Below are 27,524 nucleotides of genomic sequence, written 5' to 3'. Positions count from 1 at the left end.
TCACAAGTTCTGCAAGAGCGCGTTGGTATGTTGTGCCTTCTCCCTCGGCCGAACTTTCCAAGCCCATATTGGTAATGGTACTTTAAGGCCGTTGTGTCTATCTCTTCGTACGCATGGTAGGTGTGAAGTCTCTCCTCTCCATGCCGAGGCTTGTGGTTGTCCATATGGGCAATATTTCCATGGTCCACCATCATAATTACATGGCTCATAAACACACTGTAGCTTGAGCCAAAACAAACTTACCACGATGATGGCCAACAGATTTCAATGCCTCCTGCCGAAATCTGAGTCTTGACAACATGCCAGAGAAGCGCAGGCGGCTTATGGCGCTTCTAAGATATTGTCGTCCGCGGTAATAGTAGGTGGCTCATTTCCGGGCTGTGGTTCTTGTCACTCTCACCGAAGCCCCCCTGACGCTGGGAGATATGGTACTGCAGTCCATGGGCGATGCTTTGAAAGCTTCATCCGATTTGCCTCAAGAGTTCACTGCGAAATGACGGTCCAGGCACGCTCCATTGAGGCCAGTATCTCAAACTCAAAGCATCCCGGGTCCCTACACCGTCCAGGATGTCGTCGTTATTCTGCTCTGTCCGGACGTTGATGCTCCTACCGGTGCTTGGTCGGGCAAACCATGTCAAAGTGAGTGGAAGGCTGCTACGCACAGTGCTACTTGATCAAATTTGGCTCGAACTTCCCGAGAGCATTCATACAACCTGTTATCATCCTCTGAGATACATCTTGCATGCAATTCAAAGCCATTTAAGGAAACATCTTCCCTGGAAACCCCAACCGGTCCGGAGCCGGTCCGATCACATGATACGGTCAGGTGCTGCTAACTCCCTACCTAGTGTGCCCACTTTCCAGGCTTTCAAGGGAGAACTAACCATCTCCCCTACCTAGTAGGTAGTTGCACACACAAGCTCCTAGTGACTCGGTGGCTTGACAAGAGGAACCGTTTCAGCATGTTAGTGCCTAGAACCATCTTGGATGGTGTGCAACTTATCACCGCAAGATGCGTGCTCTAGACACTTCGAAGATGAACAGCAATAAACTCGTGCTCAAGTGATTTTCATTCAAGCTCATAAGACACGAGGCGACACCAGAGTGTGTGTACTGACTGAGTTGAATAATACTTTTTAGGTGCTGAGCTACTGCATTTTCCGAAACCAAGCTATTGTCATGTCTGTTGACTAGACGCCATCACGGGGGATGCTAAATGCATAGTCTCGCTCGAAAATGCGCTCCTTCTGCTCCCACGCTTCTAGGCGTGCAGTCAACTTCCAGTCTGTCTTGGTGGCGGACATTTTGGCCCAACCTGTGACAAGCAGATCCAAGCCTTCTCGCCCGAACTCTTTTCGGAAGTGCTGCTCTGCACGGGCTGACAAAGGATCATCAGGATGCACCACTTCAATGATGGTCTGATCACTACCATAACGCCAGCCGGTCGCCTGATTCTCCCAATATCCAGCATCTTCCTCCAGACGAACCGTGAATTCACCAGTGTTCAGGTCCTGGATGATTTTGTTGGAGGACCTCGCAGGACGGAAGACTTTTGTTTTCAGTGGTCCGCTGTTGACAGCTGGTTGGAAGGGTTTCAGCTGGGCATCCAGAGGGCTTGCAGAGCGGACTGGCAACTCCAAGCTACTCTTGGCGCAGTCGATCGTGAGAGTCGTACGTTCTGGTGAGGGCCAAATGGTCGGCCAATAGGACGTAGATAGCGCGAGGCGGATTCGGCTTCCCACGCCGATACGTTGGCCCATCTCGTTCAGCTTGACGGTAACATCGTAGAAACGGCCAGGTTCAAGGGGTTCCAGCTTTTCATGGCTGTTGCGATGGGTGAGGTTAAGAGGATTCCACGAAATTCTTGTCGCCGAACCGTCTGGTAACACCTCAGAAAGAACCGCGACAATGACTGCGTTTGGCTTATCGCTTGCCACCCGTAGATGAAGGTTGACAGAACCAAGAAGGTCCAATGGTTGAGTCAAGCCTTTGCTGTCAAAGACAAGAGACCCTCCAGCCTCTTGGCGTTGGTCACCTGGCTCATCCGCATCAAGCCCAAAGACACACCATCGGCCTCCAGCAAGTCCAACTGTTTGCGGAGAGCAAATGGAGAGATGCTCGTCGCTAGAGGCTACTGCATCCGTGATCCGACCAGGCGCAAGTCCCATGGGCCGGGTCATAACTCCTTGGCTAGGCCAGCCGCTCTCGGCCACCCAATGGCCAGGACGGAAGTCGTAATGTGTCTTTGGTGGTGCAGTGTCTTGCAGATAGCATCGAAGAGGTGGTTCATCCATGATCCCTGTCTCAATTCCCTTTAGCCACTTGTCCCACCATCTGATAGATTCCTGCAAAAAGCCGATCTGTGGCCCTGGCTCCGCAAAGTTGGGATATTTGTGAGCCCAGGGCCCGACAAGACCCTTTTTGGGACAAGTCAAATTTTGGAGCATGCGGAAAATCGTGTTCGAGTAGGGATCCATCCATCCGCCAACCAAGTATACGGGACACTGGATTGACGTATAGTCCTCGCAGACGGAGGCATGTTTCCAGAAATCATCTCGACGTTGGTGCTCGTGCCAGTCAACCATGTACAAGCCACCAGCCTCGAGGCGTTTCAGCCAGAGTTCTCGCCACTTGTCGCCAACAAGAGCTGGATCTGGTGGCAGAGGGTTCATGCCGAACATCGTTGCGCCCCACAAGAAATTGTCGACAAGCATGCACCCTCCCTGATAATGGATGTCATCGTTGTACCGATCGTCAGTTGAGCACATCGAGATTACAGCTTTAAGCTCAGGAGGACGACGTGCAGCAACCTGGAGCCCATTGAAGCCACCCCACGAGATACCAATCATGCCGATCGATCCAGTGCACCAGTCCTGGTCAGCAATCCATTTCAGAATCTCCAGGGCATCATCCTGTTCCTGTTTGAGGTATTCCCCAAGCAGTACTCCTTCAGAATCGCCTGCACCACGCATGTCCACTCGGACACAAGCGTAGCCATGGCTGGCAAAGTAAGGATGGTTCAAAGCATCACGAGGCGCCGTGTAGTCCCGCTTTCGATAGGGGAGGTATTCGAGAATTGCCGGCACAGGAGTAGTATCCGAGTCTTCTGGCCGCCATATCTGTGCCGAAAGCACCACCCCATCGGAAAGAGGTATTGTCGCATGCCAGTCGATACGAATGGGCTGATTGCCTGTTGACATGTTGCCGCTTCCTTCCTTGTGATGACGGGCGTGCCGAAAGATGGTGTGCTCTACGTTCAGAGGATTCAAAGCAAGTTCAGGATTGTCAAGATTGAGGGAGTACACTGCAAAGCGGCGGTAATCGGAAACTCGGAACCGGCGCCGAAGGATTGTGATTCGATTGATAAAGGATATAGACCATCGTTCTCCGTGCCGCAAGTGGAGCCTCGTCTATCGAATTTTCGGGTTAATCTGGCCAGTAAGACAACCAGCAATCAAAGTTCCTGGCTCCTAATGGGGACGCCAGCCCACACTGACCACAATCTCGTAGCCTGCTTATCTGCTATCAGTAATGGCCCTGTAGATCAGAGGATACCCCAGCCGTCTCATGTGACCGGCTCACGGTTCGGCGCCGGTCGTATGTGCGGCTGCCGCACTCCGACTCGTTGCTACCCCCTTATCTTCTTTTGGGCTGTGGAGTGATGGGTGATCCCAGACCTCGTGGCAAGTTTTTCTGTGGGGGAAGTAGTCTTACGGAGTACCAGACCTGTGGTGTCCCGGCTTCTGACTTATTACTTTTAAGGCGCCGTCTCCCATCTGCTGTTTTCCTGAGACCTTTCTTCTTCTTGAGCCATTCCAGTCCTCGTCGCAACCCAGAGGGTCTCCTGGTAGAAAACAACCATGTCGAACCACGACACGATCGAGTCAAGGACCGACTGCAAGTCGCCGTCCCAGGTGCCAGACCATGACCCCAAGGATGTCGTGGCCACCACCAGTCGTAGCCTCGACGAAGGAGAGGTAGAGACTGGCGTGGTACAACGGATTGATGAGAAATACTACAGCAAAGTCTCGGTGTGGCTAATGATGCTTTTCTCCGGCCTTGCAATTGGCTCAGATGGATAGTAAGGCAAAGTCCCAGATCTTCCCTACCACAACCCGACTTGGATTTGCGAAGACAAATCCCATTGAATGAGAGATCTGACAATATCCCTAGCAATGCTTCCGTCATTGGAAACGTCGAACTCCTCTTTGCCATTCTCTATCCAGAAGCGCTGACATCGGAAATGAAATCGCGGCTCTCGAACGCATTTCTGATCGGCATGATTATCGGCATGCTTGGTTTTGGCTTTGTTGCCGACCAACTAGGACGCAAGACGGGTGCGGTCGCAACCACAATTCTCCTTGTCTTCGGGATCGCTCTGAGTACCGCGGCCAACGGCGCGAACAACACAGGCCTCATGTGGATGCTTGTGATCGCCCGTGGTGTCGCCGGTGTCGGTGCAGGAGGTGAGTATCCTGTCTCTTGTGCCGGTGCTCTTGAAGCCTCCGATGAGGGAGCCCAATACCGCAAGCAGCGGGGCTTCATGTTTGCCCTGGTGGGTGATCTGTCCGCCTCGCTGGGTTACTGCTGGGGTGCATTGGTCCCTCTTCTGCTGCTCCTCTGCGTCAACCAGAAAGAGTCTCACTACGAATTGGTCTGGAGACTGTCTTTCGCTCTTGGCATGATTCCGCCTCTCTCGATCTTCTATTTTCGAATGCGAATTGCGGTGTCGACGGCCTACCGTAAATCAAGTCTGCGCAAGCAGAAGGTTCCTTACCTCTTGATCGTCCGCCGGTACTGGCGGCGTCTCTTTGGCGCTGGCGCCACCTGGTTTCTGTACAATTGGATCAGTATTCCTTTTGGCATCTTCAGCTCGACAATTGTGTCCAGAGTTAACCCATCCGATTCAATGGTCAAGACTCTAGGCTGGGGTGTTGTCATCAATGCTTTTTATATCCCCGGAGCCTTCATCGGAGGGCTCCTCTCGGACAGAATCGGCCGGAGAAAAACCATGGCTTTGGGTTTCACTCTCCAAGGTATCCTCGGTTTCGTTCTAGGTGGTGCAAACAAACAAATCTTGAGCGTGTTCCCCTTGTTCGTGGTGATCTATGGTCTTTTCTTGACACTCGGTGAAGTCGGACCCGGAGCGTGAGTGATCCCAAAAAGCAACAATTTCGCCGGCCTTAGCGTATTGACTGTGATTTAGCACCGTCGCCATCTCGGCTTCCGAGCCATTCCCTACCTCGATCAGAGGGCACACCACTGGCTTCATTGCTGCTTGGTCCAAAGCAGGTGCCGCCATCGGCACCCAGGTGAGTTATTACTCCAGACAATGGGTGCGCTTAACGAGTTTGCATCGCTAACCTGGTCCTTGAACAGGTCTTCACCAGTATCCTGAATGCGTACACTGATAACCCGGACAAGGGAAGCCAGGTTGCCTTCTTGATCGGATCCTGTTTCGCCATCCTGGGAGCCATCATTGCATTCTTCTTCCTGCAGGATGTTGACAAGCATTTGGACAATGAGGATGACAACTGGAAGGCCTACCTTGCTGAACACGGATGGCAAGGTTCTTGGGGTGACAACGAGACGGCAGATCCTAAAGGGGTGTTCAAACACGGACTCGTTCACACTTCTTGAGGCACGTCGGGTAGAATTTGCTGGGCATCTCCAGTGTTCTTTCGTTATATCTTCCATCCGGAATGTGCGCATTGGAATTTGATAGCCGTGCCAAGAAACTTTATAAATCCCATTTCGTGCCGCATTTTCTCCGGAAACCTTTACTAGGTTATAGGCATCCTTCAGTCGTTCATCAAACGCTGGCAGCAACGGTTTTGGTTTAGGTAACCAGCTGCGTTCGGATTCAAGTTTGTGTTCCTTCTGCTGCGGGGCACCTGGGCGCGGAGTGCCGTACAACGTGCCGTATGCGCTGTTGACTAAGCGAAGCCTGGCTTTCATATGTCGCCGTTACCTCGGCATCTCTTTTTCACCAAGTTTCCTGAAAGTAGAAGTTGAGTCCGTGTCTGCATCTTGACGGGTGGGCCGAAACGACCCGTCTAATCCCTCTCAGACACTCCAAGCCACTGACACAATTAGCTTCCCGGTTTATTACGGTACGAGCTTGTATCTTGGTACTTTCGTAAAACAGGCGAGCGTCACCAAGACACCGGCGTCTGACATGCCATCACGTCGCGAAAGATCGGAGCTGGCAGAAAGCATGCATGCAGACCGAAATCGGATCAACACACATGCAAAATACTACGCAAATCGATGGGGCTCTAGCAGCAATCATTTCAGGTCGAGGACCAGGGGACTCTTTCCTGGATAAGATGATTCAGCAGGTACTCGTGGTGTCCAGGAAGGGTCAATATCAACCACCTTCGGATACATTTGTCGCCCAGGTCCGTAGAATTCAATACCATGGCTTTGGAATCCAGCACTGAGACAGTTCTTTTTCCGTCATCTACCCCTTCCATTGTTCATGGGCCAGCCGACGTTCCTTTGCTCGACTTTACGCTTGGAGAGCTGCTTGACTTTCAGTGTACAAAGTATGGCTCGAATGAGTGCTTGGTGGTGCCCTGGACCGGAGCAAGATGGACCTACGAGCACCTAAGACAGGAGAGTCTCTGGTTGGCAAAAGCACTGGCCGCCCGTGGGATTCGTCCAGGTGATCGGATAGGTATCATGGCTGGGAATTGTGAGCATTACGTGTCAGTCTTCTTTGCCTGCATGCGCATCGGTTGCATTCTGGTCATCTTGAACAACACGTACACTCCGTCGGAAGCTCGATATGCTCTTGATTTCACAGGTGAGTCGATGCCTTACTTGATGGAGTTGTCATTGCATGCTAACCCCGTCAGAATGCAGAATGCTATTCACCACTCCCAGGATCGGTTTCCATGACAATCGGCGGCTCTTGCAGAATCTCAAAGAATCACCCGGGTCTTTGGAGGAGATTGTTATCCTCAGAGGATACCCGGGCTCTTTCACGTCGTACATGAGCCTCATCGAGAACGGCACTACATTGTCAACTGAGTTATTGGATCAGTTCTCTCAACAGTTCAGCGCCCATGACGTTTGCAACCTTCAATTCACCAGCGGGACCACAGGGAATCCCAAAGCCGCAATGTTGACGCATTAGTGAGTTTTCTGGTGGGCGTATCTCATTACGCGAGATCTAACCGTCTCCAGCTCTCTCGTCAACAACAGTCGCTTTATAGGTGACCGTATGGCACTTACCGAAGAGGATGTGCTGTGCTGTCCACCACCCTTGTTCCATTGCTTTGGCCTCGTCCTCGGTCTTCTTGCAATCATAACACATGGTGGTAAAGTGGTGTACCCAAGTGAGACATTCGATGCAGCTGCGTGCCTGAAGGCAGTATCCGAGGAACAATGTACCGGACTTCACGGAGTCCCGGCAATGTTTGATTCCATATTCAGCCTCCCACGACCAGAAGACTTTGATTGCTACCGTCTGAGGACAGGGATCATCGCAGGCGCACCGGTTCCAAAACATCTCATGGAGCTTCTCTTCAACGAGCTTGGAATGACTGAGTTCACAAGTAGCTACGGTATGTAGTCCTCCCACTGCACTATCATTTGCTAACAAGCTTGAAGGTTTGACAGAGGCCTCTCCTACTTGTTTCAATGCATTTCATGATGATCCAATTGAGCTGAAGCTCGCCACCGTTGGGCATGTCATGCCACATGCTCATGCGAAGATTGTCGACCGCCATGGAAAGATCGTCCCGATCGGAGAGCGCGGTGAGCTATGCATTGCCGGCTATCAGTTACAACGTGGGTATTGGAAGAACCCTGAGAAAACCTCGGAAGTTATGATCCGCGACCAGGATGGAGTGCTATGGTTGCACACTGGAGATGAAGCTGTTTTCCACGAAAATGGCACTTGTACGATCACAGGACGGTTCAAGGACATTATCATTAGAGGTAAGTGCTGCAGAGCCCTTGAATTATCCACCCGCACTGACAAAACCACTCGTAGGAGGTGAAAACATATATCCTTTGGAAATAGAAGAGAGGCTGGTTGCGCATGAGGCAATTGACAGAGCTATAGTGGTGGGCATCAAACATAGCAGATTCGGAGAAGTCGTGGGTGCATTCCTTCAGCGAGCACAGAACGCCACCGGGAGGTATGCTCATCTGAGTGATGAAGGCGTCCGTGACTGGGTCAGAATGAAGCTCGGAAGGCATAAAGCTCCTGCATATGTCTTCTGGTTGGGAGAAGATGGCATTCCTGCCACAGTACCATTGACCGGCAGCGGGAAAGTGAGGAAGTTTGAGCTTGCACGATTGGCAGAGCAACTCGTCTCCAAGGACAGGGCGAAGCTGTAGACCCGGTAAGATACATTGAATAAATGCAGTTGCACTTCGGTCTTCATAGCTTGATCGAGAAGGGTTGTCGACATTTGCCTGTTTGATCAACATGCGCAAGCCAACTCAGGGGCAATTATCATTTACCTCGATACCACTAATGCAATGATTTTCACTTGAAATTCCAAGTATAGCAAGCTATTCTACTTTTTCTAGAATGTGCCGGCATTGTACATCATTCACAAACGTGCAACTTGTTCCGCTGCAGCCTCAGTTGTCGACCGCTGCCTTCTCTGACACAAGATTGACTCCACAGCACGCCTACTCCTTGAAGCAAGAATAGGATAGAGATGATCATCCACCTAAACCCGGGTTAGTTACTTACAGCAACAGGAGGCCGAGCACTCACATCCTCTCCTTCTATTGCCCCTAAGAGCCATAGACCACATCCCGCGCTGAAAGATCCAGACCGGAAATTTACCTGGTAATCCTGGTTCACGGTGATCTGGCGGCCGTCAAGCAGCTGTAGCAAAGGCTCCATGATCTTCTTGTACTCAGTTCGTTCGTAGCCCGTCGCAGCAATGACCAAGTCAAATACATCAATGACTTGTTGGTCGTCTTCGTACTCAATTGGCTGACATAAGAGCTGAATCTGTCCGCTCGCAGTCTTCTCCGCCTTCGTCAATCGGTGTTGAAATCTGATTTGGCATTTCCACTTAGTGGTGTCAATACACTTTACACTTTCGGTGTACTGTATGTCATAGATGCTTTTCAGGAGGTGGCGGTCAATTGCCGACGATGTCTGTGCACTATAGCCCTCGCCAATGGCTCTCCTCCTCAACTCCAGTGGTAAGGTTTGCCCTATCTTAGACTCTGGTCTCTTGGTGTTGTCCATAATACTGTTCACACAGTCAGTAAATGCACAGTCAGCAGTTTCAAACAGATCCTTACAAAGGACTATCATCCATTTCCCTCAAAACCGGATCTTGCGTGAACCAGACCACTTTGTGCTCGCCCCGAATCCCGTGGAGGTATTCAAATATCTCACCGGCGGCCTGGCCGTCACCAATTATCGCGAAGCGAGCCCTCCCGCTCGTGGTTCGTAACGTCGATGAGATCCGCGATGGGCAATCTGAAGCATGAGCCACACCTACCAACGTGCCTATAGTTGCTAGAGCCCTGGGAACATATGGCTGCAATCCCACTGCCGAGATCACTTGCTTTGCGGTCACTACATCCTGCCGCCCCGTGGCTGAATCCGCGTACACCACCTTGAAGCATTCGACAAGTCCCTGGGCATTTTGCACAGGATGTACCGCAGCTACCCGCTGGCCGTATTTGACACGTTGCTGGAACGGGGCTGCGCACCATTGCAGGTAGTCGTTGAACATATCGCGTGGAGGGTTAATTTGAGAACTGTTCGCATAGAGAACTAGTCGATTGGTTGCGTGTAGATAGTTCATAAAGGTGAATTTCGACCGGGGGTTTTCTGAGGTGACAAGATCGTGCAAGAAGGATGTCCTCAAGCGACCAGAAGGAGAGCCAGAGCATGGCATCCAGGTAGACGCTGGCTGGAGTTCGAGAAAAATCGTGTTGTCGATTGCTTCCTTCTCATGCAAAGCGATTGCCACTGACAGTGCGGTAGCTCCAAATCCGATACAAAGTAAGTCGAGAGGGACATCTTGCGCGCTCATGCCTGAGTCCATACTGACTTCACAATGGTCACAGGCCAGGGTATGGGGATCAGTCTGACTATGAGGAAGAGTCGCTGGAGTTTGCGAGATATTCACCTTACGAGCAAGTTAAAACCAAGCCAGCGGGCCACGATCACACCCTATCATTATTGCCAACACCAGCACAAGACCCTGGCCGAAGACTGCATATGAAGGAGTGTTCCACCCTCCTCCCTGGTACCTTCAGACTTGTATGGTATGGTAAAACGCACTCGAAATGACGCCGGCGTACCGTTCGGCGTATTTGGACCAGCTTGGCAATCCATCCGTTTCGGATCTGATAATTTCGCAACTAAATCAGATAACTTTATTTGCACACGGATGGAGCTCGGGAAATTCTTGGCAAGCCACACCGCCTTACAAGGAGTCTGCCATCGACCGATTTACCGTCGATCTTGCAACACTGGTTCCGCCCAGACAGGCTAGGGAAACAGTCAGGCACAGTTGCTTCCCCGAGGAGATGAAAATTTTTCATCTGATAAGATAATGTCCAATCAATCCGTCGCGGACGATACAAAACGACAGGCATGAGCCATGCCAATGCACTACCAGTGTCGGGCAATGCATGATGCCAGGTGACAGGATCACTCAGTCTTGGCATTGAATCGCGATATCGGACAAGGATTGATGCTGGTGTAGGCGAGTTTGTCGATGTAGGAACGACACCCGAGAACCTCAAGCAGGCTTGCAGCCATTCATCTAGCTATACGCAATCGTAGTATAGACATGCAACTCTTCAGGCACTTAGTGTGCCTGGAAATTTATTCCTCAGTTCTATGTATCCCTACGCTCATAGAAAGAAACGATATTATCACCCACTGAGACAAATTGCCCAACATCAAAAGTCAATCGTCTACCGAGACGTGAGAATGCCGTACATTATCGTGGCACCTCTCATGACGCCTATCCGTGTCAAGATTCAGCGGACTGCGTCACATATCACTGCAGCTGGGTCACGATATGTATGCTCTTCTCTGCAAGAAATGTGCGCAGCCCCGGATAGCGAACACTTCGACTGTGCGAGGACGGCTTCCCCATTGACAAACCTTTTCGATTATGTTCTTGTAGCTGCTCTTTATGCGACTTTGGTTGGAGTTCGGTATCGATTGCCAGCTGGCTCTCGCCATTGCCTGGTCATCTATACCTTGGCCGCTTTTGGAAACTCTTTGCCGAGTTGCAAATAATCCCAGCATACTGCGGACACAGGTTAGCCAGAAATTCAGTTCACTTTCTTTAATGTACCTACTTCTGTTGGCTAAGTCGTCTTCAAAGAAGAGGCGTAAGATGTCCTCTCCATACTTCGTTCCCTCACTTGGATAATAGGCAACTCCTTGTTTGCCTACCGCGATGCCGATTCCAGGTGGAGCCTCAACCAACTCAGTCAACTTGGGTTTTGTGCCTTGTGTTTCCTGTAACATCAGTTGATGGATGTTCTGAGCAGCGTATTGCCCATGGTGCATGGCAGCACCGCAGCGTTTGATGCCAGGCCATCTAGCTACATCACCCACGGCAAAGTGATACTGGGAGTTCGGCACGGCCTCCGGAAAATTCAAGCTAACAAAAAGATTAGTTCGTGTTGCGCGTAGTTTCCTCAGCACACTTACGCAGGCGTAATCTTGACATAGCCTTGTTCATCCAATGCAGTAGCTGGGAGATATTGGCTGGTCGGGTAGCTTCTGGAAATTGCGTAGATGACTTTGCTGGCACGAATAGTCCTCCCACTGCCGAGTTTGATTGATGTGACCGTAGACCCATCTTCAGCCACGTTCTCTGTCTCCACCACACGGTCACCCATTATCGTCTCAACACCAGCCTCCTGCAGCGTGGTCAAGCACCGGTCTTTGAAGTCATCCGGCAGAGGCTCAGCGGAGCAGAGCTTATCTCTGGAATGGACAAGTGTGACCTTCAAGTCGGGCATAACCATTTTGAGCTCTGCCGCCATTTCTATCCCAACCGCACCTGAACAGCGTCAGTCGCTGCGGTCACAGCTTCGCACTTTGGAGACTTACCTCCGCCAATGATCACGACTCCCTCCCGAGCATTTCGCAACTCGGTGATGTGCGCATCAGCTTCTGCCAGGTAGGATTCCCGGGTTGTTGCTTGCGGCACAACAGGCCATACGCGCCGAAGCCCGGTGGCAGCCACCAGGAAGTCGTAACTCAAGTCTCTCTGCGACTGCGTGCCGGTCTCGGCCACCGTTGCCAGCCGACTCTTGGGGTCGACATTTCTCACACTCCCATGAATGAAGCGTATGTTCTTCAGGGCAGGGATTTGGTCGAACTTGGTCCATGCGGTCCGCGCATATTCGGTGGAAGCCAATGCGAGGGGTGATGAGATTAGATGATCTGATATCGGGAACTGTCAGTCCGAACCAATAAGCTTAGGCGGAGAATCACCAACAGTAACCGTCTCGCTCGTCTACAATGGTGATGTCCACTGGGATCTTTCCATGAGTAACGGGCTCAGCAGTTGCGGCTGTGAATCTAGCAGGTCTCCCATTGCACAAATCGAGCAGGTTTAGAGCCGCCGCGAGACCTCCGTAGGAGCCTCCTAGAATCAACACTTTGAAGGGATTCGCCCGGCCAGCAAGACCTAGACCTTCATTGGACGGCATTTTGGGCAATTTAGCAGAGAACGCCAGCAAACGACGGAATAGCATCAAAATCGCCCATTCAATATCAGCAGCTTCACAACGAAGACATGGCGGTTATTTAGGCGACGCCGGCGCGAGGCAGCCCACTGCAACTTGCTACCGTCCGAGGTCGGGAGAGTGGGGAGATCAATCTTATCTGATACAATTTTTCTCGCCCTCCATTGGGTTACCGATATTGCTTGCATGTCTGACTGCCAATATCCATGATATATTGGCTGTTTTGAGGGCTTGGCCTGCTGTCTGACGATCCATATTGAGGCTGAATGCCCGCCTCGGTCAATTGTCATTTCTAGGCGATGCCCTTGGAACAAGCGAATACCGTACCCTCCACAGAGGGGCAGGGAGACCACGGGGGACAGCAGCTGGTTGAACCCGTGTTTTGGGAGCACGGTGTGACTGCCCAGAATAGCCAAGTTCAAAAATTCTGCCAGCCGTTGACAGAAACCTACCCTGTGAGATCAATCGTACAAATTTCGCGAACGATAGACAACAGAGGCAAGCTGGACAAACAGTCAATGATCACTTCGTAAATAGCATCCTAGGTACCTAGGTAACTATGGGTGGGATTCGGACATCCCTCTACATACGACGTTGTATTAGTCCGAGTCTGCTGTGAGCGGAAGACTTCCGGAACCTATTTTCGGGTCGAAATACGGTGGAGGGTACGGTGTGCTAACCGTCGTCTGCGTTTTGTCTCAATAATGTGCTTCGTTCCTTTTGCACCGTTCTCCAGATGGCTGCACCTCATGTACAGTACATGTGAAACAGTACAACGGCTCTCCAGACTTCTGTGCTCCTTATGCCTTTGCGTGCATTGATGAATACGAGGTCCCATTGGGTGCCAACAAAGATGCTGAAACCCGACCACGACCGCCCGGCTATGACGTCGCACAATCCTCAGCCGCACTGCCCGCATTGAGCGACTCGGAGATCCGTTCATCTTCACGCTGTACATAGCGATGACTTTCTTCCGTGACTCAGTATCATCAAGATGCCTTTCGACATGATTTCGACCCTCGCCTTTCTCGTCGCAGCCGCCCTCCATCGGGCTCTGGCTATTCCTCCGCCGGACTTTGGCTTTCCAGAGGCTCCAAACCATACAGAGCTCTCAATAACATACCAGAACAATGGGAATTCCATCGTCGTGTCTGAAGCCGAACTCTTCGGAGTTGGTAGTATGTCCTCGCACTGCCATTTACCATAACCTTGAAGAAGGCTTATAGATCACAGTTACTGCCCAAGCACCTGCTGTCGCCGTGGAGACCGCACACTACGAGTCCATCTCATCCTACAATGGCTCTTACGTGCTTATCATGGTCGATCCCGATGCGAGATATCCCTCTAGTCCCAATCTACGATTCCTCCTCCACTGGCTTCAGACGGACATGAGCGTTGCTGCTGAATCCTCTGACGGCACCAGTCTACTGGTGAACACGACTGCGGCACGTGTACCTTACTTAGGGCCGTCCCCTCCTACAGATTCCGCAGCGCATCGCTACATCATCTATGCTTTTTTCCAGCATGACAATTTCAGCTTTCCGCAGTCTTTTGAAGGTTATAACGCTACAAACCGGACAAATTTCAATCTCACAGCCTTCTTGGATGAGTCAAAACTGGGCCAAACCCCTGCGGCTGCGATGTACTACTTCGGTAGCAACCATACGGGGGTACCACAAGATTTCACGGCACAAGCAGGTGGGACATATCCAGGAGGCAACGATGGCATGATTACAGCTGGGCCGGGCCCGAGTATCACTCCTAGCACCTCGTCTGCCACGACTGCAACATCCAGTACAGTCGTCACGGGCTCGGCTTCTAGCTCCGAGGCCTCCGCTTCAGCCTCTACTACTTCAGCCTCAGGCAGCGCATCTTCAACTGGAACCGCAGCAGGCTCAGCAGCGTCGGCTTCCAGTACAGGCGGGGCCGTCACGTTAGTTGTCAGGCGTGGGCCTATATTCGCTGGCCTATTGTCACTGTTATATCTACTTTGAGAAGTCCCAGACATGATATGAACAGGTTACTACCAAAGCATGCGCAAGTTCCGCTTTCGAACATGATTTCAAGGTCGCGTCAAGAATGACACGAAGGCGAGGAAGCCGCACTTATGTGCTTTTCGCCGTCCGTGCCTATCGCCACTTGTATACATATCTCCCTCGATTGCTGTACTCGCCTACTGTTGACATGAGACCACGCGGGTAACATACTCTGTAGGGCACAAGACTTACAAGTAATAGATATTTAAGCCGTCATTACCACGCCGCCTGTCTCGACTCATGCTGAACAAGGCCTTGAAGCTGACTCTTTCGGCCTGGATAGGGCAGTTTTCTCCAGATCTGCTCACTCAGAAAACTTCCGCCCCAACACTTGGATGAATGAACTTTACCAAGGAGAGTTGTATTTGTCATAATTCAGAGATTTCAGATGCCAATGAGCTACAAATTCCTATGCCAAAGAGTGTTATCATTCTCCAACTTTACGCCATCTGCCATCCTTGCCGGGTGTTCTCAGACAGTCGTTGCTTGCCAAATTGACAGGAAGCAGACAGTTCCAACGCGCGCTGGTTGCTTTCCAGTACGTTCTCAGGGCCATCCCGGGAAGCCCGCTCGCATTCTGGCAATAAATTTGGTGGATCACCTCTTACTGGAAGGACAATCAACATTTCGTCGTGAACCGGTCACTTCTGCTTCCTAGCTTCTTCTTCTCGCCTCTTTTCAGCCTCACGGTCGGCTCTGACCTGTGTAAACAAGGGTTAGCAACAGCCTTAGCCAAATCTCAGGTGCCATACATCAGCTTCACTCGGCGTAGCATTCGATTCGTCCCAGTGGTGGCTGCCTTTCCTGTCGGGCAACTTTTCTTGTGTAGCTTGGCTTTCTGGGTGAGCCTTACGATCTGCTTCAGCCTCGGCGCGGTGGATGGCAGTGGGTTGAAACATCCGAGCAGTCGATGTATACGAACGACTGGTCACAGGGGAGATCTGGCGTGCCCTCAGGGCAGCGCCGCTGAATGGCTTCATAGTGAGATGATTCGATTAATCGCTTACGGCAGTGATAATTCTGAGGTTGAGCTTTCAAATCGACATGTCCGTGGAAAAGTATTGTGTCAAAATATATATCGTGCTTTAGAAGTTGGCCAGTAAAGTGGTGTGATCTTCTCGAAGTCTGTTTACCATAATCGCCTGTAGTGGTCAGCCAGCACATGTCGCTCACCCGCTATTAAAGTTTAGCACTCGCCGCGGGGCGCTCGGAACCTGAGTGAGCCTCGCTATCTCCGCGGCTTTCGAATATCAGGTCAAAGACCTATCCCGAACGGCGCATAGTTGCAAGCGAGAAACCATGCCACGCCGATCAAACGGTGGAGGCGATGTCCGACCAGATATCCGGTGTCACCGACGAAAATGAGATCCTGAACGTTTCGGCTCGAAAGATTCCAGCGTACCTCGAGGTCAAATATGATATTCTCACTCATACTCCCCAGGAATTTGTCAAAAAGGAAAGTGTCCCTTCAGCTTATCTACTGGTACACCGGCTACCAGTCCTCTACAAAAGGACACACGAAGCTGTTCCTTCTTATCTCCAGCGTTTGTGGCTAGAGACGTGATCCGTCAACATTTCGTGCTTCATGACCGCCCGACAGCCATCGACACGCCCTCGTAGTGACTGGTCCAATATCTCAATGGCCTTCAGCTATCTCAACCCTACAACAACCCACCTATCATGGATAAGGAGTTATGCACCTAGGTACTTCCGCATTGTTATTACCCACGGCTACCTGATGGCGCTCGAACAACAAACGCGGTCACATTCCGCCTGGCCATAACCGGGGTTGATGATCCCCGCAAATAACCACCCCGGCAGTTGGCCACTTGGGAAGGTTTGTGGGGGGACGCACGGGGTTCAGTTCTTTTTAATCAAAGTGAACTGCTACTCATTCGGGACATGCCAGGAGTTTCAAGAACTGCCCATAACCACCAGCATGTTTGAACAAGTCCTCGCCAGGCTGCAGGGCAGCCCGATATTGTACCTATCGTGCATTTCCGCTGTTTTGATTGTTACCCGACTTCTATTCAACAAGTATGGACACGGAATCAACCATATCCCGGGACCAGCCTTCGCTGCATATACCGATCTATGGCGGTTATTCCTGGTCTGGGGTCGTCGACCAGAGGCCGAACATATCCGCCTACACGAAATCCATGGACCTCTGGTGCGCCTAGGTCCAAAAGCAATATCGGTGTCCGACCCAGCAGCCATCCAGGTCATCTACGCCCTGAACTCTGGGTTCGTCAAGTCCGGCTTCTACCCTGTCCAACAGACGATTGCCAAGGGACGGCGATTGTATACCTTGTTCACCTCCACCGACGAGAAATTCCACGCAAAACTGAGAAGGGCTGTCTCCAGCGCATATGCTATGAGTACTTTGGTTCAGTTTGAGCCTCTAGTGGACTCCACCACCTCGGCATTCTTGGATCAATTGCAGAAGCGGTTTGCGGACAGACCGGGCCCGGATGGGGTGTGTGATTTTGGGACCTGGCTTCAATATTATGCATTCGATGTGATTGGAGAGCTCACATACTCACAACGTTTGGGCTTCGTCGACCAAGGAGTCGACGTGGACAACATCATTGGGGATCTGGAAAAGCTCTTGAACTATGTGTCAGTGGTGAGTCTGAGGCAAATCCTCGAAAATGGCCGTCTTCTGACCGAATGATCGTAGGTAGGTCAAATGCCAGAACTGGACAACATATTTCTCAAGAACCCGCTGCTGTTGATGGCGAGCAAGCATGGGCTCCTCAACTCCAACACGCCGGTGGCGAACTTTGCCCGCGCCCGCATCGCCAGTCGTCCATACGCGGCAGAGGTTGGCGACAAATCTGCAGAGCCATTCAACGGCAGACCAGGCCGAAGAGACTTCCTATCCAGGTTTTATGAGGCACACCGCAAAGACCCCGAGTTCATCACCCAGGAGAGAGTGCTGGCCCTAACAGTAGCCAACATGTTCGCCGGGTCTGACACGACCGCCATCACGCTGCGAGCCATATTCTATAACCTGCTGAGGAATCCGGACGACATGGAAAGCTTGATGCAGGAACTGTGGTCGCAAAAGGAGAAAGGGCTGTTTACCAACGAGGAAGGGCTCGTGGAATGGAGCGTCGTAAAGGATCTTCCGTTCTTGGGCGCTGTCATAAAGGAATCGCTGCGTTGCCATCCAGCGGCTGCTCTCATGCTGGAGCGAATAGTGCCTCCCGGAGGAGTCACAATCTGTGGGCAATTCATTCCAGGTGGGACTATCGTGGGCTGCAACGCGTGGACTGTGCACCGACATCCCCTATTTGGCGACCATACAGATCAGTTCCGTCCACGACGCTGGCTAGAGGCTGGACCAGAACAACGAAGACTGATGGAGAATTCTATCTTCTCGTTCGGAGCAGGATCCCGGACATGCATCGGCAAGAATGTGAGCCTGTTGGAGCTCTACAAACTGGTACCGGCAGTCCTGATGAGGTTTGAGGTAAGTCCAGCGCTGCATTGCATCGGCCCAACCTCGAAACGTGAAGCTGACAATTGCATTATAGATTGAGCTCGCGGATCCGTCCAAAGAGTGGAAACTTCACAATGCGTGGTTTCTGAAGCAGTCCGACTTCAACGTCCGGCTGAAAAGCCGTAAACGGCAGGGATAGCTGTGTGCAACAGAGTCACACTAGCCTATCACCCGCAATCGTCGTGGCCATAAAAGGAACCTTTTCTCCTGAGGCGGATTACAATTTTGTAGAAGTACAGTGGTACTACTGGAAGACCATTTCATCTCAGTTTCTTCCCCCGTGTGTTCGTTTATCAGCCTCGGCTTTGGTGTTCTGCTTGGCTAGCCCTTTAAGGCTAGACTTGCTTACCCTTGCACGTACGAATAGCAGCCTCACGTCACTTCCTCAACGATGGACTTCTCTGGCCGCTGCCGATTTGGCCGAACGCTGACACGTTGCCGGGAACTGCCCCTCACTGCACTGGCACTGGCATTCCTTCCACTCCGAGTCCGGGGGAACAATAATAATGACGATGGCTGCTTTCATGATGTTTCTTTCCGTATCGACCAAACTCGCTGCTGGCCCCACGTACAACTTGAAGTCGAGAGGACATCTGCAACTTGAACTGAGATTGTTTCTTCATCCATGACTGCACGTAGACTCTCTGCTCTTGCGCAACAGCTTTCATCGTCTTCCAAATCTGTGCTTCAACCGTTGTCTCAAACCAGAACTCTAGCCAGCATGTCGCAATCGCAGACACCTTCAGCAGCTTGTAAGCAAACATGCGCCAGACCTTTCTCCGCTGGGCTCTATCTGACATCTATGCAGGCTGCAACACCCCAGCTGTCGTCAGCAAAGGCTACGTACGTTTCCGAGTCTCTCATGATATCTCACAAGGTCGGAAAATACTGACATCGTTCTAGAAAGAGAAAGGCAGTTACACCACCGTCGATGGACTGAAAACCTGTAGGTGATTCCCACAAGGCGTGATCAGTCGCCAGCCGAACAGATGCTGACAGAGAACGTGAACAGATACTACAGGACCCTCCTCGGCAAAGAAGGGGATCCTGGTCGTCTACGATATCTTCGGTTTCTTCCCACAGACGATTCAAGGCGTCGATATCCTTGCCTACGCGGATAAAGACCACCCATACCAGATCTTCATGCCAGACTTTTTTGAAGGAGAGCCAGCAGACATCTCGTGGTATCCACCCGACACTGAAGAGAAAGGCAAGAAGTTGGGCGAATTTTTCCAGACGAAAGCTGCTCCTCCAAAGACCGTTGAAAGAGTGAAGAAGGTCATGGAGGAACTAAAGTCAAAGCACCCCCACCTCAAGGAATGGGGGGTGATGGGATACTGCTGGGGTGGTAAAGTAAGTGCGGTATCCTGGAATGACTACAACGAGCGATTGCAGCTAACTACTGCAATCTTCAGATTGTCAACTTGGTTTCTCAGGCCGGAACGCCGTTCAAGGCAGCCGCCGCATGCCACCCGGCCATGGTTGACCCGAACGACGCTCCCAATGTTGCGATCCCCATGCTCATGATTCCATCCAAAGACGAAGACAAAGCCGCTGTCGAGAAGTACGAGGCCAACTTGAAGGTGCCCAAGCAGATTGAATGGTACAATGACCAAATCCATGGCTTCATGGCTGCAAGGGGTGACTTGGAGAATCCCAAAGTGAAAGCTGCCTATGAGAAGGCCTACCAGACGCTGTTGAACTTTTTCAACAAGTACTTGTGAATGACATAGTGGTGCAAGCAGCACGGCCTTGTTTCGTCGCGGAGTCCCGTAGAAGAAACACGCTGGCGTATCTAGATATTTTATCATATAATAAAAATGTTCGACGTCCACATGATCAATAGGCTTTCTCAGTTCCATTGTGCTGTTGCCAACGGGTTTCAGAAACTGCATCTAACAGAGGGCTACCTGCATCTCTTAGGTCGTTGTCGTCTTCGGCTCTTTCCTCCACAGGGAGAATGCCAGCATGATAACGAGCTTCAGTGCCGCCGCTGTCCACAGTGCCCCCGCGAGACCGATAGGACTATGAGCCCACATTCCTCCAAATATCGCACCCATCAGTAGCAAAGCCGGAGCTGCCGCCCTGCGATTTCTTTCCGGGTTCTGCATAATGCCGGCCAAAAGCAATGGATCTGAGAAGAGGTCACAGTAGATACTCGTCAACACGACGCTGGTAAGGCTGTTGTATCCTAGTGCTCGACTCGTCACCGCCTGTCCACTGCTTTGGAACGCAACCAGGGCCAAAGGAACCAGCACTTCCCACCGGAGGTCGCTCCCCCTTTCGCTGTCAATCATGACTATAACAGCTGCCGTTGTGACCAGTAGTAGTTGAGCCGCAAATGAGGTGACAAGTACCCAACGGCGTTTCGGTGAGAAATGACGATGGAAGCGGCTGAAGCAAAAGGAGCCCATGCAGAAGAAGCCAATTGAGGTCAGGGAACGAATCCATCTCGTCCCTTTGGTCGGTTCCACGAGGCCCAGGCCGAGATAGACCGTGTTTCCGGTCTGCATGCTCACGAAGGAGCCCCAGATGAACACGGCAGAGCTGTCGAGGAGACCGGTGATCACGTAGGACATCAGGAGCAACAGGTCAGCCCATCTCCGGTCGATGTCGTCCAGCATATACTGGCGGAAACCGTCCCATGATGCTGTAGCGCGGCGCTTTACCAGCAGTGCGTCGTTTTCGTCATGAGAGTCTCCTGCAGCCTGGTTGGAATTGGAAGTCCCGATCGTGCCGTACGTGCCAGCAGACATCTTGAGCACGGAGACGAGAAAAACGCGAGATAGGGCTCAAGAGAAGCGCCAGGCAAGATACTGTCCGGTTTTCAAGCAATTCAAGTAGACAGCTAGGGCAGGCCGCTGTAAGTCGATGATAATTGAAAGTAACCAAAGAAACTGATCAGCAACAAAAGCATTACCTTGGTCGAGGAACAAAACAATCAGCCGAGAGTTAGGATGGTTTGGGAAGGTGTTTTTCTCACCCTCGAGAGCTTCGAGTTCACGGCGTCATGATGCGGGCAGGGCGCAACGAGGAAGACGTACGAAACGATGATGGGAGGACGAAGACGGAAGCAGTAGGTAAGCAAATGAATCAATCTTGAGGGGCTGGACGAATACTAGCAGCGATCGTGGCGGTTAAATGTTAAGCCGGTTGCTTCATGACGTTCTGGCCAGGGCAAAGTACCATTGTCCAAGGATGTCGACGGCGCAGAGCAAACACCCTGGTAATGGAGTAGCTAGTATTATATTCGTTTGTTTCGAGGCAATTTCGTGTTCGCCTTCGAGTCCAGACAGGCAGAAGTGTGCACAACGGCGCCAACGGCAGTTTGGTTGTCCAGGACCCCCAATCTGACTACAAATATCCCATATCTCAGCGGAATCTCGATTTTGCACTGCCTTTCATTCACGAGAGCCTCTGCTGGTCGCTAGTTCCTCACCAGCTGTTTACTGAACCCGTACCGCCGCTATGCAGTTCTTCCTGTGGTCGTTGCTTGCCACCGTTTGTTTGGGCATACCTATCACTGACCCGGAGCAACAGCCCATCAAGGCTTTCGATCGCCATAGTCCGTACACACGAAAACACAGGGACCCGTACGACCACAAGGTCGACTCGTATGGAAATGACTGGCAGCCACTTCCCTGGAGGAATGGCGATGGTGCTACAATGATGGGTCCTCGAAACAGGGACCGCGAGAGGCAGAACCCAGACATGATTCGCCCTCCTAGCACGGATCACGGTAGCATGCCCAATATGCGCTGGAGCTTTGCTGACTCGCACATGAGAATTGAGGTAAGCACACTCTCTGCAACCTAAACAGAGACAAGATGCTTATGCGCTGCAGGAAGGAGGCTGGACTCGACAGACCACCGTCCGAGAATTGGGGCTCAGCAAGGAGATCGCCGGCGTCAACATGCGGCTTGACTATGGGGTAATCCGAGAACTGCATTGGCACAAGGAGGCCGAATGGGCATACGTGCTCGAAGGGAATGTGCGGGTTACTGCTTTGGACACCGAGGGCGGCAGCTTCATCGATGATCTGCAAAAAGGTGACCTGTGGTACTTCCCGTCAGGGCATCCACATTCTCTGCAGGGTCTGAGTCCCAATGGCACCGAATTCCTGCTCGTTTTCGACGACGGAAACTTCAATGAAGAATCAACCTTCCTTCTGACAGACTGGCTGGGTGAGCTCACTGTGCAAGACCTGGCTTCCAAGAGCTTTGCTAACTATGTCCAGCCCATACACCAAAGGCTGTCCTAGGGGAGAACTTCCGGCTTGCGCCCGAGGTGTTCAAGACGATACCAAAGTCTGACAAGTACATCTTCCAGGGGTCGCTGCCTGGATCGATTGACGAGGAGAAGCCCGATGGCCGCAATGTCAAGAAGTCCAAGCTCCAGTTTACCCACAAGATGTTAGACCAGGAACCGGTTAATACCACGGGCGGCCAGGTCCGCATTACCGACTCGACCAACTTTCCAATCTCAAAGACCATTGCCGCTGCTCATCTCGACATTCAACCCGGCGCAATGCGCGAGATGCATTGGCACCCAAATTCTGATGAATGGTCGTTCTTCATCAAAGGCCGCGCTCGAGTGACGGTCTTTGGTGCCGAAGGCACGGCCAGAACCTTCGACTTCATGGCGGGAGATGTTGGCGTGATCCCACGGAATATGGGACACTTCATTGAAAATCTCAGTGACGAAGAACCCGTGGAAGTGCTCGAGATCTTCCGCGCCGACAAGTTCCAAGACTTCTCCCTCTTCCAGTGGCTGGGCGAGACACCTAAGAAGATGGTTGCGGACCATCTATTCGCCAATGATGAGGAAGGAGCAAAGAAGTTCTTGAAAGAGATCCATGATGCCGATTATGATCCCATCAGGGCAAAGGAACCATGAGCGATGGCGTGACGGTTTTGGATGTGACTGAAATGGGTGTATGATATGCTTAACAACAGAAATTGCTGCTAATAGGAAATCGTATTTCACTGGACCGATCAACCGTGCCTGATGGTCGGAAGGCAGAGGGCACTGGTGTACCAGGCTTTCAGACTCCTTTCGTGTCTGGCTGATAGGAGACGTAGATTCTCCCTTCGTATGGCCTCAGAACCTGCGATTCTGTTGCTGGCTCTGGATAGCTTCCGGCCAGAAACTGCATTCTCGTTATGGCTGACAATGTCACCAGTTCCTCTGACAAAGGAACATATGCAGTGGTGAAATTGAGGATCACGAGAGCCCTTTGTTGCTCGTCCGTACTGATCTTGAGATAGCTGAAAATCTTCTCATGCTTTCCATCAACAATCTTGAATGCACCATGTATGAACACACTGGCGTGCTGCTTTCGCAACTGCAACATCTGCTTGTAAAACGTCAAGACACTCGAAGGATCATCGATCTGCTTTGCCACATTGACCTCGTGGTAATTGTCGTGCACTTTCATCCATGGTATTGCTTCCGCAGCGGTAAAGCCTGCATGTGCAGACGTGTCCCACTGGAATGGCAACCGGGAATGGTCTCGCGCAAGAAGCTGAAGGCCGGCCGTTATTTTCTCTTTCGAGTCATCATTGCCACGCAACTCGGCTTCACGATAGAAGTTATTGCTTTCGACATCTTTGTACTCGTCGATAGGCCATGTTCTCGGAATGTTGGTCATGCCGATCTCCTGGCCCTGGTACAAAAACAGCGTCCCTGTCAGTGTCGCCTGCCACAGAGCGATCAATCTGGCAGATGCCGTTCGATACTCTGGGACGTCGTTGCCGAACCTTGAAACGGCTCTCCCACTGTCATGGTTCTCACAGAAGACCGTAGTCCAGCCTCTGGTGCCTTCAATGAACTGTTGCCACCGTTCCACTAAAGTCTTCAATTCAGGCAATGTCCAGGATTTGATGTCGTATTTGCCTCCAAAGCCGTCACCCATTCCTAGGCGCATTATGTCGGCCTGGAAGACCATATTCAATTCACCTGCGGCAACATCCACAAATTCAAGCACAGCCTTGGGATCTGGCGTCTCTGCCAACTCACCCACGGTCACCGCATCATAGTGGTCCAGCACTTCTAGGTTCATTTCTTGGAGGAACTCGTGGATTCTTGGTCCATTGCACCACATCTCAGAGGCAGGCTGCCACTCATTGTGAGGATCGGTTACCTCTGCATCCACAAAATCCGTTCGCTTGCTGTACTTGTTGACCGTATCGATACGGAAGCCGTCCACGCCACGATCGAGCCAGAACCGCATGGCGGTGTCGTATATCGCCTTGCGACAGGTCTCGTTCTCCCAATTCAGGTCCGGCTGGTCTGGTGAGTACAGGTGAAGATAGTACTCCCCGGCTGTCTCATCCCACGTCCACGTACTTCCGGCAAAATAGCTCCTCCAATTGGTGGGCGGCTTGCGGTTTCCACCTTCATCGAACCGGGCGGGCTTCCAGATATACCAATCTCGTTTTGAGCTGCTCTTTGATGACCTTGACTCCTTGAACCACTCGTGTTCTATGGAAGTATGATTGACCACCAGATCCAGTATAAGCCTCATGCCTCGGGAGTGGCAACCCTCGATCAAACGGCCAACATCTTCGACCGTACCATACCGTGCGTATACCTTTTGGTAGTCCGACACATCGTATCCCATATCAGCCTGCGGGCTTTCAAATATGGGTGACAGCCAGACGACATCCACGCCTAGTTCGCGTAAATAGTCTAACTTGGTGATGATCCCAGGTATATCACCCCATCCGTCTGCATTGGAGTCCTTGAAGCTTGCGGGATAAACCTGGTAGATTGTGGCTTCCTTCCACCAGGGGAACAGACTGCAGGATGTCATTTTCGTGTCGGCTTCGTTCCCTGAGACCGCCATCTCTGCGAATTCGATATTCCTGGATAAGCTGATCAATAGCGATGCAGTTCACACCTGCGACCATGAAACGTTGCAGGCGGAGAAGCTCAAACAGACGTCGCCATCTGTGTGACCTATCAGATAGCTGCTACCAGGCATCACCTGCAACAACGCAGGCCTGCGTTGGAACGACAGAAATAGCTGGGTGGTAAAAGAGCCACGAAGGTGATTCGCTGCTCTTGCTTCGTCTTCTGAGCAGATCATCATATATTTCGCATGCAGGGCAGATGCCTTTTGTTGGCTAGCCCCGACCTACCATACATTTAGCCATTAATGAAAGCGAATGGAACTTGAACAGCTTGAAGCTGCTGACTTCCCGTCCTCAGACCTCGAAGCCCAGCAAAAGGTCCAGAAGCTGTAGTACTGTTTTTAGTCACAATAGGGGGAAACGCCGAAAGAATTAAACATCCATATTTTGCAGCCGAAGACCTGTGCACGCAGCCATATTTGCTTCCCCACATTCAAGTTAGAAGCAACTTGAATGTCAAGCTGCGGGATCTAGTTTATTTACCAAATAATAATGTCCCTAGCCTTCAACCAACGATGGATTTACTTGTGTATTGCGTTCCGTGGTCAAGCTCGCAGCAAGGAACCGTCAACACGAGTAGGTGCTTTGTTTGGCACTGGCAGAGTTCGATGCTCAGGATCAACGATCAACCGCTGCGCTGCGTGCCCTCTCACTACCGCCGTATTCATGCCGGTCCGAACATTCGTTCTTACAAGCGACCGCCTAGAGTCCGTCGCCATCGGGAGACCGCCGCGGCCTGAGACGCTCCCTTCATGGCTCCTTTGTGTACAGAACGATCGGGAGAGGAAAATATATACGCTAGGCTGCAGTCGATGGACTTGGTGGACGTCTCAGCCTGCTACATTCTCGGCGCTCAACAGCTAAAGCCGTGAACAAGGGCCACTGTGTGAGGTGGAGAAGAGTGAGCATTGTTTGAAGATCCTTCCACACGTTGCGCCCTTTCGACACGTATATGGTAAGATTGCCCACGAAGCGTCGTTGAGCCGTGGAACTCTCTATGGACAAATTCATGCAGTGCAACGGCGCCTGCCACCTTGAAACGCGTAAACGCAAACAGTTCGGTAAGGGTGTCAAAGCATCAGGAGGCGGGATCGCGATATGGACATGTTGAGTGGACACGCAGCTAGCCCTGCTTGTGAGCTGGTCAATCATACAAGGCATGCTACCCAACCCTGCAATGTACCGTATGCCATTCTGGTGGTTGAAAACTGAGCCTCGTCGCACCACATTTGATGAGAACGGCAGCGCATCGATCGTTGCACGAATGTGGCTAGCACAGACTTTCAGACCCCTCTGTTTCAAGCTGCTGGCCAGGAACAAGTAAGAAGACTCGGCGTTGTAACCATTGCTGACCTTGACGAGCATGGATGCTGGGCTCCAGAGTAGAGAATTCAATAATCGGTCAAAACAATGAAGCTGTCTTTCCATGGATTATGCGTTTCTGTTCGCATGGTCCTCAAGCGCAATCAAAGAAAGCCCCTGGCATGGCATGGTTCCTGAGGGCCCAATCGTACACAAGTATCGCCGGGTATCAACACCAGCTCAAAGCTCACTACTAGCAGATGTGGAGGTTAGTCGTCTCCCGCTCCGGCTTCCCTTCTTTCAAGTTCAAGCCCTCATCACAGCGGATTGCCCACAGTGAGGTGACTCTCTGAGAATGTAGAGGTTAGACTTGTCCTGTACAGCGGCTACAGCCTGTCAGGTACAACATTGAAAAGGACCTCAGCATCCTCGTCACCTCCGGGCTCTCGGCTCGGTTAGTGCAACGTCTGCCTGTGTCGCCAGTTCAGGCATTATACTCCTGAATGTCAACGGCAACGTCAGTGTTGGAAACGTTAAGAATCCTTCCACCACTTCCAGTGCCCGATCTGAACTCGAAGCGATGTGGCACGCGAGGAGACTGTCGGTCGGAGATCCCCCGCCTTTTGGCATTGGCGTCTTTACAGTCTTGTGCAACGATTGGATCCCACACAGACCTCGTGACCATCAACATAGTCGGTTTCCGCCACATTGATTGCGGCCTCTCTCGCCGTGGAGCGCGGAGGCGGCGCTACGTTGTCGCATCGGTGATCGCGGCTCAGGCCGGAGTAGAAAGTACATAGTAACACAGCCAATGTAGATAGCCACAGTCAGCAATTTCACTAGACGTGAATACGGAACTTTCCCATCCCCCCACTAATGATTGGGGCTATTATTGAAAAGGTCAAAGATCAACAAGCTTCAATGGGGAAAGTCGCACATATAATAACCGATTGTGGGCAGATATTGTAACAACAGCAGCAGCAGTGCGCGCGTCGTGTGGTTCGGCAAAATTCAAACGAAGCAACCTCAATCCCACCCCGTACACCAACAACT

At 51.6% G+C, this 27,524-nt stretch overlaps 13 protein-coding genes across 13 annotated transcripts; 7 read left to right on the top strand and 6 right to left on the bottom strand.

Annotated features, from left to right (window-relative positions):
* Positions 1 to 1,190: 1,190 nt before the first annotated feature.
* On the bottom strand, positions 1,191 to 3,200 carry HMPREF1120_01500 (uncharacterized protein; the record flags this gene model as incomplete). The annotated part of the gene is made up of 1 exon (XM_009155519.1): positions 1,191 to 3,200. One exon carries the CDS (start codon positions 3,198 to 3,200, stop codon positions 1,191 to 1,193), a length of 2,010 nt encoding a protein of 669 aa, XP_009153767.1.
* A 470-nt stretch (positions 3,201 to 3,670) lies between these two features.
* HMPREF1120_01499 (MFS transporter, PHS family, inorganic phosphate transporter) lies at positions 3,671 to 5,764 on the top strand. The gene is made up of 4 exons (XM_009155518.1): positions 3,671 to 4,081; positions 4,174 to 5,148; positions 5,207 to 5,312; positions 5,380 to 5,764. Exons 1-4 carry the CDS (start codon positions 3,861 to 3,863, stop codon positions 5,638 to 5,640), a joined length of 1,563 nt encoding a protein of 520 aa, XP_009153766.1. The 5' UTR covers positions 3,671 to 3,860; the 3' UTR covers positions 5,641 to 5,764.
* Positions 5,765 to 5,806: 42 nt separating this feature from the next.
* On the top strand, positions 5,807 to 8,520 carry HMPREF1120_01498 (long-chain fatty-acid-CoA ligase). The gene is made up of 5 exons (XM_009155517.1): positions 5,807 to 6,808; positions 6,861 to 7,140; positions 7,192 to 7,571; positions 7,618 to 7,947; positions 8,003 to 8,520. The coding sequence occupies exons 1-5, from the start codon at positions 6,421 to 6,423 to the stop codon at positions 8,350 to 8,352; spliced, it is 1,728 nt and encodes a 575-aa protein (XP_009153765.1). The 5' UTR covers positions 5,807 to 6,420; the 3' UTR covers positions 8,353 to 8,520.
* Positions 8,521 to 8,704: 184 nt separating this feature from the next.
* Positions 8,705 to 10,037, bottom strand: HMPREF1120_01497 (L-ornithine N5-oxygenase; the record flags this gene model as incomplete). Its single annotated transcript, XM_009155516.1, has 2 exons — positions 8,705 to 9,230; positions 9,283 to 10,037. 2 exons carry the CDS (start codon positions 10,035 to 10,037, stop codon positions 8,705 to 8,707), a joined length of 1,281 nt encoding a protein of 426 aa, XP_009153764.1.
* A 1,165-nt stretch (positions 10,038 to 11,202) lies between these two features.
* On the bottom strand, positions 11,203 to 12,678 carry HMPREF1120_01496 (pyridine nucleotide-disulfide oxidoreductase AMID-like protein; the record flags this gene model as incomplete). Its single annotated transcript, XM_009155515.1, has 5 exons — positions 11,203 to 11,258; positions 11,311 to 11,618; positions 11,669 to 12,023; positions 12,074 to 12,409; positions 12,465 to 12,678. 5 exons carry the CDS (start codon positions 12,676 to 12,678, stop codon positions 11,203 to 11,205), a joined length of 1,269 nt encoding a protein of 422 aa, XP_009153763.1.
* Positions 12,679 to 12,931: 253 nt separating this feature from the next.
* HMPREF1120_01494 (uncharacterized protein) lies at positions 12,932 to 15,806 on the top strand. Its single transcript, XM_009155513.1, has 2 exons — positions 12,932 to 13,892; positions 13,948 to 15,806. The coding sequence occupies exons 1-2, from the start codon at positions 13,709 to 13,711 to the stop codon at positions 14,706 to 14,708; spliced, it is 945 nt and encodes a 314-aa protein (XP_009153761.1). The 5' UTR covers positions 12,932 to 13,708; the 3' UTR covers positions 14,709 to 15,806.
* HMPREF1120_01495 (uncharacterized protein) lies at positions 15,392 to 15,730 on the bottom strand (the record flags this gene model as incomplete). Its single annotated transcript, XM_009155514.1, has 2 exons — positions 15,392 to 15,451; positions 15,503 to 15,730. The coding sequence occupies 2 exons, from the start codon at positions 15,728 to 15,730 to the stop codon at positions 15,392 to 15,394; spliced, it is 288 nt and encodes a 95-aa protein (XP_009153762.1).
* Positions 15,807 to 16,542: 736 nt separating the features above from the next.
* HMPREF1120_01493 (cytochrome P450 oxidoreductase) lies at positions 16,543 to 18,394 on the top strand (the record flags this gene model as incomplete). The annotated part of the gene is made up of 3 exons (XM_009155512.1): positions 16,543 to 17,376; positions 17,431 to 18,225; positions 18,290 to 18,394. 3 exons carry the CDS (start codon positions 16,543 to 16,545, stop codon positions 18,392 to 18,394), a joined length of 1,734 nt encoding a protein of 577 aa, XP_009153760.1.
* A 582-nt stretch (positions 18,395 to 18,976) lies between these two features.
* Positions 18,977 to 19,979, top strand: HMPREF1120_01492 (carboxymethylenebutenolidase; the record flags this gene model as incomplete). Its single annotated transcript, XM_009155511.1, has 5 exons — positions 18,977 to 19,007; positions 19,064 to 19,098; positions 19,159 to 19,201; positions 19,268 to 19,608; positions 19,671 to 19,979. The coding sequence occupies 5 exons, from the start codon at positions 18,977 to 18,979 to the stop codon at positions 19,977 to 19,979; spliced, it is 759 nt and encodes a 252-aa protein (XP_009153759.1).
* Positions 19,980 to 20,174: 195 nt separating this feature from the next.
* Positions 20,175 to 21,011, bottom strand: HMPREF1120_01491 (uncharacterized protein; the record flags this gene model as incomplete). Its single annotated transcript, XM_009155510.1, has 1 exon — positions 20,175 to 21,011. One exon carries the CDS (start codon positions 21,009 to 21,011, stop codon positions 20,175 to 20,177), a length of 837 nt encoding a protein of 278 aa, XP_009153758.1.
* A 400-nt stretch (positions 21,012 to 21,411) lies between these two features.
* Positions 21,412 to 23,637, top strand: HMPREF1120_01490 (oxalate decarboxylase). The gene is made up of 3 exons (XM_009155509.1): positions 21,412 to 22,047; positions 22,100 to 22,439; positions 22,493 to 23,637. Exons 1-3 carry the CDS (start codon positions 21,724 to 21,726, stop codon positions 23,149 to 23,151), a joined length of 1,323 nt encoding a protein of 440 aa, XP_009153757.1. The 5' UTR covers positions 21,412 to 21,723; the 3' UTR covers positions 23,152 to 23,637.
* On the bottom strand, positions 23,300 to 25,102 carry HMPREF1120_01489 (alpha-glucosidase; the record flags this gene model as incomplete). The annotated part of the gene is made up of 1 exon (XM_009155508.1): positions 23,300 to 25,102. One exon carries the CDS (start codon positions 25,100 to 25,102, stop codon positions 23,300 to 23,302), a length of 1,803 nt encoding a protein of 600 aa, XP_009153756.1.
* Positions 25,103 to 25,593: 491 nt separating this feature from the next.
* HMPREF1120_01488 (uncharacterized protein) lies at positions 25,594 to 27,132 on the top strand. Its single transcript, XM_009155507.1, has 2 exons — positions 25,594 to 26,739; positions 26,833 to 27,132. Exon 1 carries the CDS (start codon positions 25,662 to 25,664, stop codon positions 26,031 to 26,033), a length of 372 nt encoding a protein of 123 aa, XP_009153755.1. The 5' UTR covers positions 25,594 to 25,661; the 3' UTR covers positions 26,034 to 26,739; positions 26,833 to 27,132.
* Positions 27,133 to 27,524: the final 392 nt, after the last annotated feature.

The sequence above is a fragment of the Exophiala dermatitidis genome (assembly GCF_000230625.1).
Source record: "Exophiala dermatitidis NIH/UT8656 unplaced genomic scaffold supercont1.1, whole genome shotgun sequence".
NCBI classification, from domain to species: domain Eukaryota; kingdom Fungi; phylum Ascomycota; class Eurotiomycetes; order Chaetothyriales; family Herpotrichiellaceae; genus Exophiala; species Exophiala dermatitidis.
The sequence above is the reverse complement of the archived record's forward strand: the minus strand, read 5'-3'. Positions and strand labels throughout refer to the sequence as shown.